This window comes from Eretmochelys imbricata, chromosome 1 (assembly GCF_965152235.1).
Source record: "Eretmochelys imbricata isolate rEreImb1 chromosome 1, rEreImb1.hap1, whole genome shotgun sequence".
In the NCBI taxonomy this organism is placed as follows: Eukaryota; Metazoa; Chordata; order Testudines; family Cheloniidae; genus Eretmochelys; species Eretmochelys imbricata.
The window spans coordinates 321,512,321-321,529,789 of NC_135572.1; the positions used below are offsets into that span (position 1 = coordinate 321,512,321).

At 42.7% G+C, this 17,469-nt stretch overlaps 1 protein-coding gene across 6 annotated transcripts in view; it reads left to right on the forward strand.

Moving 5' to 3' along the window:
- Positions 1-7,673, forward strand: part of HDAC10 (histone deacetylase 10) — a 33,518-nt gene extending 25,845 nt beyond the window's left edge. For all 6 annotated transcript variants that reach the window (XM_077834623.1, XM_077834633.1, XM_077834642.1 and 3 more), the window contains 4 exons: positions 2,094-2,178; positions 2,762-2,947; positions 5,160-5,319; positions 6,692-7,673. In XM_077834623.1, the coding sequence (XP_077690749.1) occupies positions 2,094-2,178; positions 2,762-2,947; positions 5,160-5,319; positions 6,692-6,717 (457 nt within the window). In that variant the 3' untranslated portion in view covers positions 6,718-7,673. The remainder of the gene's footprint in view (positions 1-2,093; positions 2,179-2,761; positions 2,948-5,159; positions 5,320-6,691) is intronic.
- The last annotated feature ends 9,796 nt before the right edge of the window (positions 7,674-17,469 follow it).

Here is a 17,469-nt window from a genome sequence, read left to right on the forward strand (position 1 = left end):
CCCCCATCCCCAGTGTTTAGCAGTCCCACTTCTACTTTCCTTCTTTTCTTCTTATTTATATGGGTATAGAACCTTTTACTGTTGGTTTTAGTTTCCTTTGCAAGATCCAACTCTGCTTGGCTTTTGTGAGTTCTCACTTTATCCCTACACTTTCTTACCTCCAAGAGGCTAGCTTTCCTTGCTGATCCCTCCCCTCTTCCATTCCTTGTAGGCTTTTCCGCTTTCTCTTCATCACCTGTTTTGTGATGCTTGCTCATCCAGCTTGCTCTGCCACTCTTCCCTACAAATGTTTTCCCCTTGCTAGGGATGCAGGCTTCAGATAGTTCCTGCAACTATGACTTAAAGTAATTCCAAGCCTCCTTCATCTTCAGATCCTTGAGTTCTTCAGTTCAGTCCATCTCTCTCACTAATTCCCTTAATTGTTTAAAGTTAGTTCTTGAAATCAAGGGCCCTTGTTGCAGATCTATTTTTGTTTATCCTTGCATTTAAACTGAACTAGCTCATGATCATTCAAACCAAGGCTGTTCTCTACAACCAGCTCTTCTATGAGGTCCTCACTACTCGCAAATACCAAATCTAAGATGGCATCACCTCTTGTTGCTTCAGCGACTAGTTGGAGAAGAAATCAGTCAGCTATCACATCCAGGAAAATCTGGGCCCTACTATTATTGGTAGCACTTGTCCTCCAATCTATATTTGGGAAGTTAAAGTCTCCCATAATCACACAATCTCCAGTACTATTTATTTCATTAAAAACATTAGATGTTCATATCCATATCCAAATTAGATCCTGGTGGTCTGTAGCACACCCCAAGCACTATGTCAGGGGAACTTCTAGAAGCTTTCTTCCCCAAAGTGATTTTGGCACAGACAGACTCTTATCTTATCCATTCCATCACTTCTAATTTCTTTACGTCTATCTTATCATTAATATACTTTGCTACTCTACCACCTTTGCCTTTATTTGTCTTTTCTGAACAGCACATACTCTTCAATACCTGTACTCCAGTCCATGTCTACGATTCCACCATATTTCTGTTATCCCTATAATATCTGGTTTCACTTCCTGTACCAATAGTTCTAGTTCCTCCATTTTGTACACCAATGCAGGGAGCCCGGGTAACAAATGTCCTAATTGTTGCTGCTTGGCTTCCCCGACATTCATTGCCCGATTGGGTACAGTCATTCTACTGCCAGTATCACCACTATTCTTCCTCTTAATGTACATTGTTGTACCCCCTGCTGTTCCTTTCTCCATTCCTGAATCCTTTCTTACTTGATTTTCCTCGCCCTCAATGTTAAAATCAAGTGTGGAAATTACATGAGCATTTCCCCTAAGTTCCTCGTTTAAAGCTCTTTTAATGAGTTGTGCCGACCTCCATCCTAGAAGTCTGTTTTCCTCCTACTCAGGTGGAGTCCATCCCACAAGAACGGTCCTCTGTCCATGAATGCCTCCCAGTGGTCAAACATCCCAGAGCCCTCCTTATAGCACCATTGCCTGAGCCATCTGTTGATCATCAGAATCTTGTCTCACCTTCATTCTCCTCCTCTAGTAATAGGCAGAATCCCACTGAAGATCACCTGAGCCTCCATTTCCTTAAGCTTCTTCCCCAGCTTGGCATAGTCTCCCAATTTTGGTACTGTGAAAGTAGTTATTTCTTTATTGCATACTATGAAAATGTGCTTGCTAATCATATGTGGGGCTGGGGGGAAGAAGAGTCAAATAGACAATTCTTTATTGAAGGCCAACTTTACATATCAATATCCTACTTCTCCAGCTCCTCTTTCCACTAAAAGTGGCTTGACCATTATTTTCCTAAAAACTTTAATACAAAAAAATTACTTTTATTGAGATTTCAGTTTTAACTGGTATTGACCTTTTTTAATCTTACTTTTCACAATTTAAACAAGGGACTACAATGATTCAGAAGTGTTTGCTGCTGAGATAAATTTGAGATCAAATTTATATAAGGGGCCACGAATATCATCCAAAGAATAATTTTTAATATCCACTTTCACTAATTTCACTAGTATTATTTATTATCTCATTAGAAGTTGTTGATGAAATAGTGAAATGTATTTTTTATCTACAGAAAAATACTTTTGATGAACATTTGCCAGAAACACCAAACTGAAAAGACCAACTCCAAATATCATATTTCTCTGAACTGGAGAGAGGTACATTAAAAAATTCTGGAAACCAAATAAGATAAAGGACTTCTTTTTTTTTTTTTTTTTTTAAACTAAGTTAGAATAGAATCAAGTATATTTACTAGTTCGTAAAACTGACAATAGTGTCTAAGATTATCAATTTGATTCAAGTTTTTACTAATGAAATTGGGGGGGAAATTTCAAAGATACAAATGGGAGTTAGACATCTAACTGCCATTAGGCCTTTAAAAATCTCCCCCCTTTTTTTTTTCTTCATTTGTGTATAGTGCATCTTAGGCACCAAAGTTGTGACAGCTTGAAGAAGGTTAAAATGGCCTCTGACACTAGTCCTGGAGGGGTGGAGTTGTAATGAAAGGGGAGATGAATAATGCATGATGCGTAATTAATACAAGTAATGATTCATATGAAAATAGGAACACTACATGAGATCAGAGAAGTATCCTGTTTCCAACAGTGATCTATTCTAGAAGTTTTTATAGTTCTCCTTTATTTCTTTGTTTTGTTTATTTTTTAATCTCTGTTTTTTGGTACATACAGGGATTTTGGAGTTTCACATAAATGTTAAATTGTTTTCTGTTTCTTGTTAAAGGATGCTGAAAGAAACAATTTCTTTTGTGCTGTACTTGGATTCATTCTTCCTGTAGCGTATAGCTATCAACCTGACTTAATGATAATAGTCATTGGACCAAACAGGAGCCTTGGTATAAATGGGATTTCTCTACTTACTTGTTTACTGCAAGGATTAGCTGAGTCTCAAATTCTTGTGGTAATTCAGGTAAGAAGTGGTGCTAATCTTGATTATCCTAAAATCCTTTTAGCTGACAAAGAAACTATTCTATTTAAGCACCATTGTCTTGAGTAGAAGTAGCAGTAGGCTGTCAGCATCCTCATTTATCAGAGCGTCACCAGAATACACCGTGCTGGGTGATATTCAATTTTATTTGGCTAGTTCTCTTTAAAATAATAAAAACAAAACATAGTTTTTTAAAAAATATTGCTATGTAAAAGAAGCCTATATAATGGTAGGGGTGTATAAGTGAGTGACTTGGACTAGGCCACAAACGGTCATATTTGTAAAGGTGGTTAGATGCCTAAAGATGCAGATAAGTGCCGACTGGAATTTTCAAAATCACCTGTGCATTGAAATCATTGGGAGTTAGGCACTAAGCTATTGTTGAAAATCTCGCTAGGCGCCTGGTCTGTAAGCATCCAAATACCTTTACAAATGTGGCTCTTACTTTCTCTACTTCAGATGTGTAAAACTGGAATAATACTGCTTTACTTACCACAAAGGTGTTATGCACTTTAACGCTTTTTAAGATAATTACATAGAAGGTGCTATTTATAAATACAAAGTAATAGCAGAATTATGTATCAGGAAAGAAGCAAAAAAGTGGAAAATGTAAGTTACCATGAATCCATTTACAGACTTACTGACAAGTACTATGTGGGGTAAATGTAACATTTATTTATTGTTTTAATGTAATGAAATACATAAAATGGAATCTCTTTCCTGGAAACTGCCCCAGTTAGGGACATGTTATTTCTCAAGATGTCAATTAAGTAATCTTACCATACTTTATTCTACATTTCTCTAGAATTTTCTTTGAATTTACTGTGCTATGATATTTAAATTTTGTGAACTAAATCTGTATATTGTGTGATACAGCATGGCCAGAGGGGAGCAAGAGAGTGTAAGAAGGGAGCCTTATTCCCTGTAGAGGGAAGAAAGTTTGCTATAGATTAATTAAAGCACCTGAAGCCAGTCACCTGATTTAAAAAAAAAACCCTGCTTCAATCGGACAGGAGGAGGATTTGAAGCAGAGTGGATTGGGGTTGGCGCAGAGAGCAGTTTGGAGGGAAGCAGAGGAGAGTTTGGAGAAATGCTGCTGTGGGCTAAGAAGACCAAGACCCTAGGTAAAGGGACACCTGGTTTGTGCAGAGGGAAGGCAGGAAGCCCCACAAGCTGAAGGGCAGGAGAGGAAAGTAGTCCAGGGGAAGGAACCACTAGTTCAAGTGGTTTACCGCTATCCCTAGGGCTCCTGAGCCGGGACCCGGAGTAGAGGGTGGGCCCGGGTCCCTCCCTCTCCACTCCCCCCCTCCAGGACACTAGTGGGGCAGTTAAAACCCCAGTTCAGGGGCAAGAAACGGTGCCCTGAACCGCCCCGCCCCCCCCAAGAAAAAGCGCAAGACCCATCATAGTAGTGCCGGCAATTTGCCACAATTGATATACAGTATTCTGAAATATTTGTGCACACTAACCAGGAGCATTCAGCTGGGAAGAATTATTGGGAGTCTGAAGGGTAGGCTGAGAGATGAAGGAGGAACTTGGATGGACATGTGAGCCTCTAATGAATGACTGAAATAGATTTATATTAACACTTAGCGGGTAGTACCTATAATAAAAATGTGGAGATTTTATATAGCGTGCTTGGCTTCTTAGAAGAACTAAAATCCACGTTATCCCTTTTCAGTGAAATTCAGTAACATTATTGAAGAATGAAAATAAGTGGCATGCTCTTCACCATTAGTCACAATGACCACAGAAAATGCTTTCAGTGACTTTACAACATTGATTTAAACTGTTAAAAGATTCTAGAAAATTTTTATAATGTCATTACTGGTCAAAGCAAAATAAATCACTGTTTATTAGTGACGGAAAATTCAGTGATCTATGAAGTAAATAAGACCTATTTTTCTCCATTTTTCCATCTCTAATTCTGTGCTATTTCTTTTGTCTCATAAAAGAGTAACTGAGAGGTCATTTGTATTTGCGATAAATTAGCTTTATAGGAGTTCACAGTATGAATTCCTTCGTCATCTGCTTCAGCTCCTCCACTGGTAGTACTTTCAGACTTGGAAAACTGAAAGTTACTTCATTATTACTACTGATACTGCCAACTTCATTACAATAGGTTATAAAATATTGCATTCTCTTGCTGAAACAAATAAAAGTTTGCTTCACCACTATATTTATTTTTAAATAGGACACAGAAATAAAACTAGTGCAAAGTGTGGCCAAAACCTTATCAGGTGTTCCTGCACCTGACTTTGGAGCCTATGCACCTGCTTCCCAAGAAAATGTACTTGAAATAAAACGATTAAGAAACCAACTTCAACGGGAATGGAAAATGCTTCGATGTTCAGGTAAGTAATTTGTTTGTAGTTCCGCTTCTTGGTACAGTTAGTATGTTTCTGAAAAGGCTATAAACTTACTAAGGGTTCAGTTGTGTACCATTAAAGTCAATGGGAGTTTTTCCATTGACTTGAACGGGAGCAGGATCGAGCCCTTAAATGCCTGGTGAGATCTGTCTTCCTAGGGTTCCCATCACTGAAGTAAGAAAGCACTGAATTCAGTACCACTGTGCCTGCATACAACATGGAATGCAGCCACTTCAAGTACTTAACGTTAAGCACTCACATTGAAAAGTAGTTTTCGGATCAAAATATTGTATATTCAGTGAACAATTCAGAGACACACAGGCTCTGAATCTGTTAATCTTTTCAGAATGTGGCTCAGTCTTCTATCACTTATTCACTTGCTTACTATTCTCGCATGAGTAGTCCCACTGAACTTCATAGGGTCTACTCATGTACTCAGAGTTAAGCACATATATAAGTATTTGCAGAATCAGGGTCTGGGTTGGTACAGGACTCTGATTTTAGCAGGGAAATAGGCTTTCAAACTTCTGTATCCAGAAAGCTTCCTCTTAGCCAATACATGTATGTTAGGGATAGGGCACACCATAATAACATTGTGTTATATCCAGCAAGTGGGTGATTATGTTAACACTTTTGCTTATTTATGTCAAGACATAGAGATCCCACAATTGTCTGCAGAGTAAAACGTAGCTTTTGGCAGTAGTGAATATAAAACCTGCCACAAGCAAGATACATGAATATTTGTCTTGGTACAAGCTTAGGAATGCCTTCCCACCTATTGGTACCTGGAATGTGGTAAACCAGAGATAAGGAAAGGTACAGAACAACAAGTTAAGAAACTGGTGTGAACTGGTGGGTTGGATCTTAGGTAACATATAAAGAGCTTTAACTTGTATAAAGCCATGACATAAAGGTAGTTTTGGGGAAATATCTTTTGAAGTGCACTTACTGGGTAAGGTGAATATGCTGTGAGATAAAAATTGCTTCCTGAAATGTCTTTTGCATATTATACAATCTCTTGCTTTAGGCAGTAAACTGGCTGCGCTTGGTTATTTGGTCTCTTGAATATTTTTAATATGGAACCCAACTGTAGTCAAACACTCTCTACTATATAACTTTTTATTTTGGAAGGGAGGGGAAAGGGAACAAGTTTAGACAAACAAAATTAAAAATGGGGATACAAACGCCCTCCACCCCCGCCACACGCATACACTCAAAAAAAACCCTGCAGCTGTTCGTGGAAGTAGGTTGAGATCATCTGACCAGTTCCTATAGACGGTAAAAATGTAATCTGGATTTTTGGGATTCTGCTGTGTATCTTGACTAATAATTGCGCTCTTATTTTTTCCCTTTGTAGTAAGGGACTGGATTTCTGGAAGCTGAGGTCACTTGACTACCTTTGGGCTCCATCATTTAACACATTTCATCATGACAGAAGGAAAAAGTGTGTCACTTTTGGTTGTTTTCTTTTAAATCAATGAACAAAGATTATCAAGATATGGCCACAGCAAGAGCCATTCACAATTGTTTTACGACTATTAAATATTTTTGTTCAAGAACCACATTTTCAGCTAAGAGCTCTTGCTGTGTGTCCGCAAAAGCGTTCATGTATCAAGTTGTGCATGCAAAACCTGCATTTGCTTGTAACTGCCTGCCAAATTATGGACCCAGTCCTGCAAACATGTATAGGTGTATCTTTTCATGCATAGAATCAGATGTGTAGAAGTGGAAGGGATCTTGAGTGGTCATCTAGTCCAGTCTCCTACACTCAAGGCAGGACTAAGTATTATCTAGACAAGGGGTAGTCAGTAGGTGGACCATGGGCCAAATCTGGATCGCCAGATGCTTTTGAGCATACCCCGAAATCTTTTTATGTACGTATTATTATTATTATTTTATTTTCTCTGGAGTCTGGACCTTGACTATATCTTGACCAAGAAATTTGGACCTTGACAAAAAATAATTGAGTACCCCAATCTAGACCATCCCTGACAGGTCTAGCCTGCTCTTAAAAACCTCCAATGAGAGAGATTCCACATGAATGGTCCTATGTAACTCAATGAGACTGCTCATGTGTATAAGTGTTTGCAGGATTGGGCCTATGTGATTTATGAGTGCAAAGATGGGTTTTGCACATGCAGTAAGCTGAGTGTATATGAATTGTGAAGCTGACTGGAAACTTGGGCCCAAGAGGAGAGCAGGGAGAAAATGAGTGGTCATAATACAGTAATTGAGGAGTTTTCTGAATTACTCCAAAGTATGAACAAATACTCTGCACTGCCTTCCAGCAACATGCATCAAACACATTTAATTCTGAATTAAACTTTTTATTGACAGTCCTCCAGCCTCCTTTTATCATCCACTAATCTCCTATTGCAAGCTTCCATCTTACTTTCCATGGACTAGATGCTGGTACCCAGGTTGAATTGCAAAATAATTTCACTTAGGTCAATGGGACTACTCATGGAGTAAGGTTATCATAACCTGACCATATGTTAGTAGTCACCATTCCCTACAACTCCCCCCACACAAACATAGCCACACTTTCTCTTGTTTCTTAATTTTTTTTGATCAACAGTTATCTGCCTAGCTATTTCCAGGAAAGAATTTTAAAAGAAAAACACTTGGGGGCATATTATATTTTGAAAATATGCATCTGGTGTTAATGTTTAATATCCTGACATATACAGCATTCTTTTATTCTTTATATTACTTTATTCAATTTATTCAGGCAAGGAGCCAGAAACTCCTGAGTTATCTTCCCTTTGTTAGTGGCTTCTTCTGTGGCTTTTGATAGTTCTCTGGCCAGTCTCTGCCTCAGTTTCTCCAGCTGTAAAATGTAATAGTCCTCCCCTCCCAGGATTAAATAGTTCATTTCTGTGAAGTGCTTTGTAGCTGAAAAGCACAATATAAGCACTAAGCAGTATTATTAAATGGAATGGTTTGAATAGCTAACACTGAAGTAGGCTCTGTTTTGTTTCTTTTGGGATATTTACATAGGTGGTAGCAAGGTGAGCTGAGAAGTGTTTTGATTTGTTGATGTACTTCATTTTGTATGACAGATTTCTATAGTAGGAGGGATGAGCTGGAGTGCCAATGAGGAGCGCAGTCAGGAAAGTAACAAATACTTTCCTCATGGATTGTATTTTCTAAATGGACAACTAACCTGATTCTCAATTACTGGGGGACAATCTCCACTCATTGACCTATTTTTGCTTTCTACAACCAGATCTCTGCACAACTTTTCATGGGTGATGTACCCAAGTATTCGGACTCTAGATTATAACAATACAGTTGAGATGATATTCACCTAAATCTGGGTTATTGCTGATCATGTACTCTATGTATCATATGACTTTTAAAAAAAACCCTAATTTTGTATTTGTGGATAATCTAAGCACTATACCCAGATGTACAGACACTCTTCTCCCAACCTATGTGTTATATAACTTTTTTTAACATTAGCTTTAATAAAAATTGTTAATCTATTGGTGCTGTTAAGGCTCAGCAAGGATTGATTAGGCATAGAGACTGGACTGAACCTACACTGCAGTTCATGCAGATGCACCTGTGCTAGGTGCAATCTAACTAGCTTGCTAAAAGGAGCAGTGAGGACATACCAATGCAAGTTTCGGACGGTCTACCAATGCAAGTACGTACCCAGTGGGGCCAGGTGGGCTTGTACAGCCTGCACTGAAGCCCATGCCACCATGTCCTCACTGCTATTTTAGCTATATTACAGCTAGTGCTGGTACATCTACATGAGCTGCAAATTACACCCCTGGATATCAATGTAGATGTAGCCTTAGAAGCAGTCCCGTCCAGGTCAGGCTTGAAGCACTGCTCTGCAAGCGTTGTACATGTTCAGTGGACTTTTCAGGCCAGCCTCTTTCATGAGCAGAAAGTTCCCCATACAACGAAGATTAAAAATAAAAAAAATAATAATAAAAATAAAAAAGGCAGGGAGTGTTGCAGTGCTAGAGTAATATGCCCTCCCTAATGTAACTAAAGTTAATGTATAGATTCTGAAGCCAGAAGGGACCACTGAGATTATGGAGTCTGACCCCAGCACACACACATAACGAGGCCACAAAATAATCCCTGTTTTGAACTAAAGTGTATTTTTTAGAAAAACATCCAATCTTGATTTTATGATTTCCAATGATGGAGAATCCACTACAATCTTTGGTAAATTGTTCCAATTATTAATTACCCTCACTATTAAAAATTTATATTTTATTTCTAGTGAAGGCCTAGGGCACTGGGATTAATAGCTTTGTTGCTTCTGAACACTCCAGGAATGTTTTGGCAGAATCCACCTGCTGTGTCGTTAAATGTGGCTACCAACCTTGCATTCCACTGTTTTCAATGGAATGTTAATGGGCAAACCCCTGCATAGCAGGGAACAATCAGCTACAACAGTAGTGCTTCTTGATCAGCGTTGGTGGGGAATTAGTCCCAGATACAGCATTGTTTTTGCTTATTATTTTGTTGCTTTTAAATGCATGTTCTGCTAGGGATGTCATTTACCATATGAATTCTCTTGATATACCCAGCAACTTTCTACATGAATTCCAAGGTTTGAATACTGTAAATTCTTTGTAGCTAGCTCATATTGAAACATGCATAATTTTAAAAGTACTTTATTCACAGGGACTTTGTTCTTCACTCTCCCAACTAATACTGGAAATTAGTAGGGTCTGTAAATGTTAAATGCAAGATTTAATTAAAAGAAGAAATATCATATTTAAAAATAGAGCACTTTAACTACTAACATCAATTTTAAATGTTCCAAGCAATGGAGAGATTGTATATTTCCTGTATATAGAAATATTAATATTTTATCATGATAAAGCAAGATGAACAAGGTGAACATTTGAAAATGAATAAGGATAGCCTACTTGTTTATCTGGTGACATAGTTCAGTTCTCAGCTTCAAAAGTAATGCTTCTAGCACAATGAGATCAGAGTATTAATTCCAGGTTCTAATACAAAACAGTGTCTTTTTACTTATCTCTACCAAGTCCATTCCTGTCACTTTGATTGAAATAAATGGTAGATATTTTTTTCATGATCTTCATCCTTAAAACACATATACTTACATGGTTAACTTGCTCAAGTCAAAGGTAAAGTTATCAAAAGCACCTAAGATGAGCCACAGAAGGAGGAGCCTAGCCAGCCATGGGAGCCCCAGCAACTTTGGTCCCTGCTAAGGAGGAGAGCCCCCAGAGATCCAGTTCTAGCTGTGTGTTATAGAAGTTTTGCCAAATCTGCAGCAGATTTAAAAAAATATTTTGGTCCAGTGCCTCAGCCTTTACTGAAAATTTCTGACTAGCTCTACTCATAAGTTACTTAGGCTCCTACATCACATTTAAAGTCGGTGAGACTGAGGCTTCTAAGTGACTTTAGATGCTTTTGAAAATTTTACCTAAAGTGACTACTTGCATGCTTAAAATTTAAGCATGTGCATGTGTTTGCAAGATTGGGGCCCATATGGGGATATATCACTTAACAGTACTTATGTCCTAAACAATCTGAATATCACAACTTTAAATTGTAGTAGAATTCTATTAAGAGAGGTCTTCTATGGCTATTCCTATTTTAGATTTTCTAGCTCATACTGACTTTTGACTTGAGGTGGGCAGGAAAAGGTTTTCCCATTCTGCAAGAATTTTTGAGATTTTGAAAACTTTTACTGTCCCAAATTGGGATGAAATGTCAACACCTCAAATTCTCATGAACCAAAACATTCAAATCAGGTGAAAAATTTGTTTTAAATTGGAAAATTGAATTTTTTGTGTCGGGGACATTTTGACAATTTCAAAACGAATTTTACCAACAGTAAAAAAATTTTGAATTTGTCTAAACCAACCCTTTCCTGCAAAATGTTTGTTTCAAATGATCAGCATTTTCTGATGGGGAAAAAACATTTTGTTGAAAAATTCCCAACAAGGTCTACTTTTGACCTGCCTTCATTAGATTGTAATATTCTATAGCCGATCCTTGAATCCAAGATTGTAGTATTTTTAATATAAATTATTAGGTTCTTGAGCTCTTGATCAAATTAAATGGAAGATTTTCCAGTGTATTTTTTCAGTAGGATTACTTTGCAGGTAATGTCAGAAGATTGTTTCTAAGGTTGATATGTATTAGAAAGTCAACTATTATAATATACAATAAAATGATGGCATTCTTTGCTATAACTTTGTCTACACAAAAATATAGTGGAAGAGTAAATGCTAAAAAGTGTGATGCAACAATAGCAATCAGCCTAAAAATAAACCACCAACCTTAGGAAAGGAAAATCCACTTTGGGGTATTGGTTTCAAATTATCAGTAAAGTGAACCAAAACGACAGACAGAGTTCTTCAAAGCACTTTACAGTAACTAGCGGTGGATATGAGAGGGGCACCTAAAAAGAGGCAGCGTAGTCTAAGGCAGGGTTCTCAACCTTTTTCTTTCTAACTATTGAAAACTCCACTACCCACCGGTGCCACAACAACTGTTTTTTCTGCGTATAAAAGCCAGGGCCAGTTAGAGGGTACAAGGAAGGCAGCTGACCGGGACCCCACATCATAGGGGGCTAGGTGAAGCTAAATTGCTCAGGCTTTGGCCCTGGTCCCAGGTGGTGGGGCTTGAGGGCCCAGACTGCAGTCCTACATGGCAGGATTTTGGCTTACTGCCCTGGGCCCTAGCGAGTCTAATGCCAGCCATGTTTGGCGGACCCCCTGGAACTGCTCGTGGTCCCTCAGGAGGCCCAAGATCCCTGGTTGAGAACCACTGGTCTAATGGATAAGCCTACTCCTGGGGGAATTCTGCACCAAAAAATTAAAAATTCTGCAACAAAAATTTTTAAAATTCTGTACACAATACTTTCAAATTCTGCATATTTTATTTGACAAAGTAACAATATATCACACCAGTTTCAATTATTTTTAGTCATTTATTTCAAAATACCTGTCAGCAAGTATGTCTGTAACAATACAGACAACAAAAAAGATTCAGAATTATTTTGACAAATAGATTCCTTACTAGGCATATTAATACAGAACTCTGAATAATAATTCATTTAAACTACAGAACCATATTTCCCGCACCCCCAGAAGCAGTGCAAAGTCTGGGAGGAGTCAGGGGTAATGGAGGAGCAAAACTTGGAGGGTTGGTGGGTGTGCATGGGAAAAGTATGGAACAGGTATTTTGAGGGTAGGGGTGGGGAGGGATTGTTAGGGAGCTTCCCCCATGCAGACCCTGGCTGTCCCCTAGACTCTCCCATTCAGTCAGGCACATGTGTCCCTCCACCTCCACTCAGACACCCACTCCCCCCATCCCCATGTGGCCCCGCACCCCCTCCCCATCCTCATGTGTGTTTGTGCCCCTACTCAGACACCCTCTGTTCCTATGTTGCTCTGCACTCCCTCCCCCATTACCATGTGGCCATGCACTTCCCTTCCCACTATGGCCCTATGCCTCCACTCCAATTCAGACCCGGCCCCAGTCTGTCCTCCCCTACTAGCCCTCATGAGCCCCTGTCTGACCCCCGTCAGCACTCCACGCTGTCTCCCCATAACCGCTATCTCCTGACCTGGCCCGCTGCGTAGAAGCCTCTGCAGGCTCTTTCTCTTCCCTAGCTTGCTGGGAGCTACTGATTTGTTCTATCACCCTCTGGTGGGCAAAAGGTAGCACTGCAGAAGTTATTTTCTGCTAGGAGCTGCTGCTGCGTTCTGTCACCACAGTGTCCTCTGGTGGGCAAAAGGTGGAACTGCAGCAACTTTTCAGCAGAGCCCTTCTTCTGCACAAAAAATTAAAATTATGCACAGCTAACTAATTATGCACATGTGTAGTGGCACAGAATTCCCCCAGGAGTAAAAAGGACTAGGAGCCAGAACTCATCAGTTCTATTCCAAAGTGCTACACTCTGTTGCCTTAATACTACTTAACATATTCAGCATATCTCATCCAAGGATTCAAAAATATTTTACAAATATTCTTTACGCCTTGTATTCCCTGTACCATGACATAAATATCACTGTTCCCATTGTTCAGGTGGCAAAATTTGAAGCTCAGAGAGATTTAAGTGTCTTGTCAAAAGCTACAAAGTGAGTGAGTGGTAACGCTACGATTAGAACTCAAGTTGCCTGACTGTCCCGGTATCTAATCAATTGAGAGACTTAAACTGTGTCCCATGCAACTCACTTAATTCCTCTATTCCTATTTGTGTGTATATAAAACAGGGATAACTTATTGATCTTGTGCTTTGAAAACATAAAGTAATGTAAAATTATTATTATTACTGGGGCAGATCCAAGAGCAGCACTACAAATAGACAAGTAAACATTTCTCCCTTCATCTTAGCTCTGCTGTCTCCAAAAGCCAGCAAAATCGTAGCTTGGCAGGAGAAGCTTGTTAACAATGATGCTGAATTCAGTTTTTAGTGGACCAAAATATGGCAACCCTTGAAACTACTGGCTAGTGTGATACATGAAAGCCCATGTTGTACATGAATGTGTTGCAGAGCTCCTCTTAAAATTAAGTTGCTCAAAGCCAAAGAAAATTCCCAGACACAAAATGTTGACCTGGAGTTAGTTGTACAATGTAACTGAAACTTAAGAGGAAAATACCTTTGAGAATTAAGCATCCTTGGGGCTAAATCACTGTTATGAAAATGTTTAGAAAAATCATGTACACAGGTAGCACATACTATCATTTTAATGTACATGCTCATTTTGTAGCTCAGAATCAAGTAACACATATACCTTGTTATAACTTGACACTTTTTTCACTGACAAATACACATAACAAAATGATTATTAAAGATGCAAGTCTTCTGAAGCACTTCTTTCACATATTTGTAGTAAAATCCCACCGAAATAAAATGTTAAAAGAATTCACTAAGATTGTATTATTTTATTTCGGATTCGAACATACCATTTGGCTTTCACGTTACTGAAAGAAACAGGAAAGTCACACAAAATGGCTTATCTTTTATTCCTGGTGTTTCAATGTCTGAAAGCCAGTAAATTCAAAACTGAGGTTACATTTTTTTTTTTTAAGGCATGGAAATGCAGAATGGAGGTAACCGGAACTACTTTACTTTTGTCTGCCCGTCTTTTGCCCTAAATCAAGACAATCATCTGTCTGCAGGTCAAGCAGTTTCAAAACTGTTCCATTGATCTACCCTGACTACTGACAGAGGGAAGAGAGGAGTTTAAATAGTACTTGTGGAGGAATTCTGCACCACTGCATACATGCAGAATTCATGTCCCGCTCAGATTTCTTTGCTTTCCTGCAAAAAAAAATGAATTTCTAATGGGGAAGCAAAGGGAAACTGCAAGAGTGGTCACACACCCCTCTTCAGCAGCCTGGGCGCATCATTTCAGGCACCCAGAACAGCCGGCAGAGAGGTAAATCACTGTGGGGGGAGGGGAAGCTGGGGACGCCCCAGCTGGTGGCTCCTACCCTGTACTGGGCTTAGCTGCTATTCCCAGCTGGGCTGGGGAGGACAAGACTTCCTCTTCTCCTGCAAGGAGTGATGGGGTTTGTGTGAGACCCACCCCCAGAAACCTCCCCTGGCTGCAGGAAGCTCTTCCCCCTTCCTGCCCCCATCACTCCTCAGCCATGGGAGGAGAGGTCACTGAGGATGGGGAGCTGCTCCCCCATCCACCCAACTCCTATGTATCTGGACCCCCCATACCCAGACTCCCCTGCTGAACCTCACCTCCCCCAGAACTCCCTGCATTCAAACTCCCACCCTGCCATGCCTCACCCCCTGCATCTGGAGCCCCTCCGCACCCAGACACTTCCCGCCGAGCCACAACCCCCTACACTCAGACCCCTATCTGCTGAGCCCCATCCCGTGATGAGCTCCGGACCCTCTTCACCTGGACCCCCCACCACATCCCATTGCTCCTGCACCCAGAACCCCACAACAAGCCCCTGTGCATTCAGCTCCTTCCTGCAACTGGGTCCCCCAGTGAGCCATAGAGTAGCCAACTGTCTATTTGCCCAAACCCAAACACCCTTACCCCCCCCTGCCACACCCCTTCCCTGAGGCCATGGCCCTGCCCTGCTCCTTCTCCAAGGCCCTGCCACCCACTCACTCCATCACGTCACTCGCTCTCTGCCACCCTCGCTCACTTTCACCGAGCAGGGGGTTGGGTGCGGGAGGGGGTGCAGGCTCTGGCCTAGGGCCGAGGGGTTCGGAGTGCAGGAGGGGGCTCCAGGCTGAGCCTGGGTCAGAGTGTTGGGATGCAGGAGGCGGTGCGGGATCTGGGAGGGAGTTTGGATGCAGGAGGGGGCTCAGGGCTGGGGCAGGGGGTTGGGGTACAGGAGGGGGTGAGGGCTCTGTCTGGGCAACACTTACCTCAGGTGGCTCCCAGAAGCGACCAGCACGTCCGGCTCCTAAACTCAAAGGCAGCCAGGGAGCTCTGTGCGCTGCCCCTGCCTGCAGGCACCATCCCCGCAGCTCCCATTGGCTGCAGTTCCTGGCCAATGGGAGCTGCACAGTTGGTGCTCAGGGCAGAGCCTCTGTGCCTAGGAACCAGAGGAATATGCTGGTTGCTTCCGGGACCACGTGAAGCCAGGGTAGTTAGGGAGCCTGCGTTAGTCCCACTGTGCTGAGGACCGGACTTTTAGTGGCCTATTAAAATCTCCTGGATTGGTTTCAGTAGCCAACAGGAGATCGATTCTGATTCCGGGAGACTCCTGGCCAATCTGGAAGAGTTGGCAACCCTACTGAGCCGCCTGCATCCAGACTGCCCCATACAGAACCCTCTCCCCCACACCTGGATGCCCCCACACTTGGATCCTGCTCGGCTGAGCCTGCCTACCCACACCTGGTGCAGAGGGGCAGGATCCTGGGGTGTTTCTGGGGCAGGCCTGGCCCTTGCACTGTGTCAGGGTTGGGTGTAGTCTTTGTGCCTGTGGGGGGTCCTGCAGGGTGATCTCCCATCTCTGTGCAGCCAGTGGCCTGTGCTCCCCACTGCCATGCTAGAGTAGGGTTGCCTGGTGTACGGTTTTCAACCGGAAAGTTTGGCTGAATGTCCAGTTAGCACTGTTGAGCGGACACTAAGTCTGGTTATCTGCAGTAACTGGCGTCTGGGGGCGAGTAACGTGGGGCGAGGATGCAGGAGAAGAGCAGCAGCTGCTAGAGCCTGAAGGAGCACCAAGGGACGGCTCCCTCCCGAGAGGAGCGGGACCCACCGGTACCTCTCTCCAGTGATGAGCTGCCAAAATCTTAACAACCGGTTCCCTCCTCACCCTCCTCACCCCACGGAGGGGGTTGTGGCCCGCCCCCATCCCCCAGGACGCCTGCCCCATCCACCCCCCTCCCCTGTGCCCTGACTGCCCCCAGAACAGGGCAGGAGGGTCTCATGGGCCACCGTAGTGGGTGCCCACCCCACTCCTAAGAGCCAGAGGGACCTGCTGGGGGGCGAGATGGGGAGTCCCGGTGGTGCTTACCTGGGGCGACTCCCAGGAAGCATCCAGCAGGTCCCTCTGGCTCCTAGGGGCAGGGTAGCGTAACTAGTGGGGGAGCAGGGGAAGCGGTCGCTCCCCACACTGATCACGTCAAAAGTGGCAACTTAGGCACCAACTCTGTGGGTGCTCCGGGGCTGGAACGCACCCACGGGGAAAATTTGGTGGGTGCAGAGCACCCACCAGCAGCTCCCAGCCCCGCGCCCGGCCCCAGCTCACCTCCACTTCGCCTTCGCCTCCGCCTCCTCGCCTGAACGTGCCGCCCCGCTCTGCTTCGCGGCCCCTCCTCCCCCCGCTTCCCACGAATCAGCTGTTCGCAAGGGAAGCCTGAGGGCTGAGAAACAGGCGGCGACTTCGCGTTCAGGCCCAGGGAGGTGGAGGCGAGCTGGGGTGGGGAGTGGTTCCCCTGTGCGGCCCTCCTCGTGCCCCCCCCGCCCCAGCTCACCTCCACTCCGCCTCCGTGGGCCTGAGCACGACTTGCTTCTCAGCCCCCCCAGGCTTCCAGTGCGAACAGCTGATTCGCGGGAACCGGGGGTGGAGAAGCAGAGCGGGACAGCGCGTTCAGGGGAGCAGGCAGAGAGGAGGTGAGGTGATCTGGGGCCAGGCAGGGAGCTGCCGGTGGGTGCTCTGCACCCACCAAATTTTCCCCATAGGTGCTCCAGG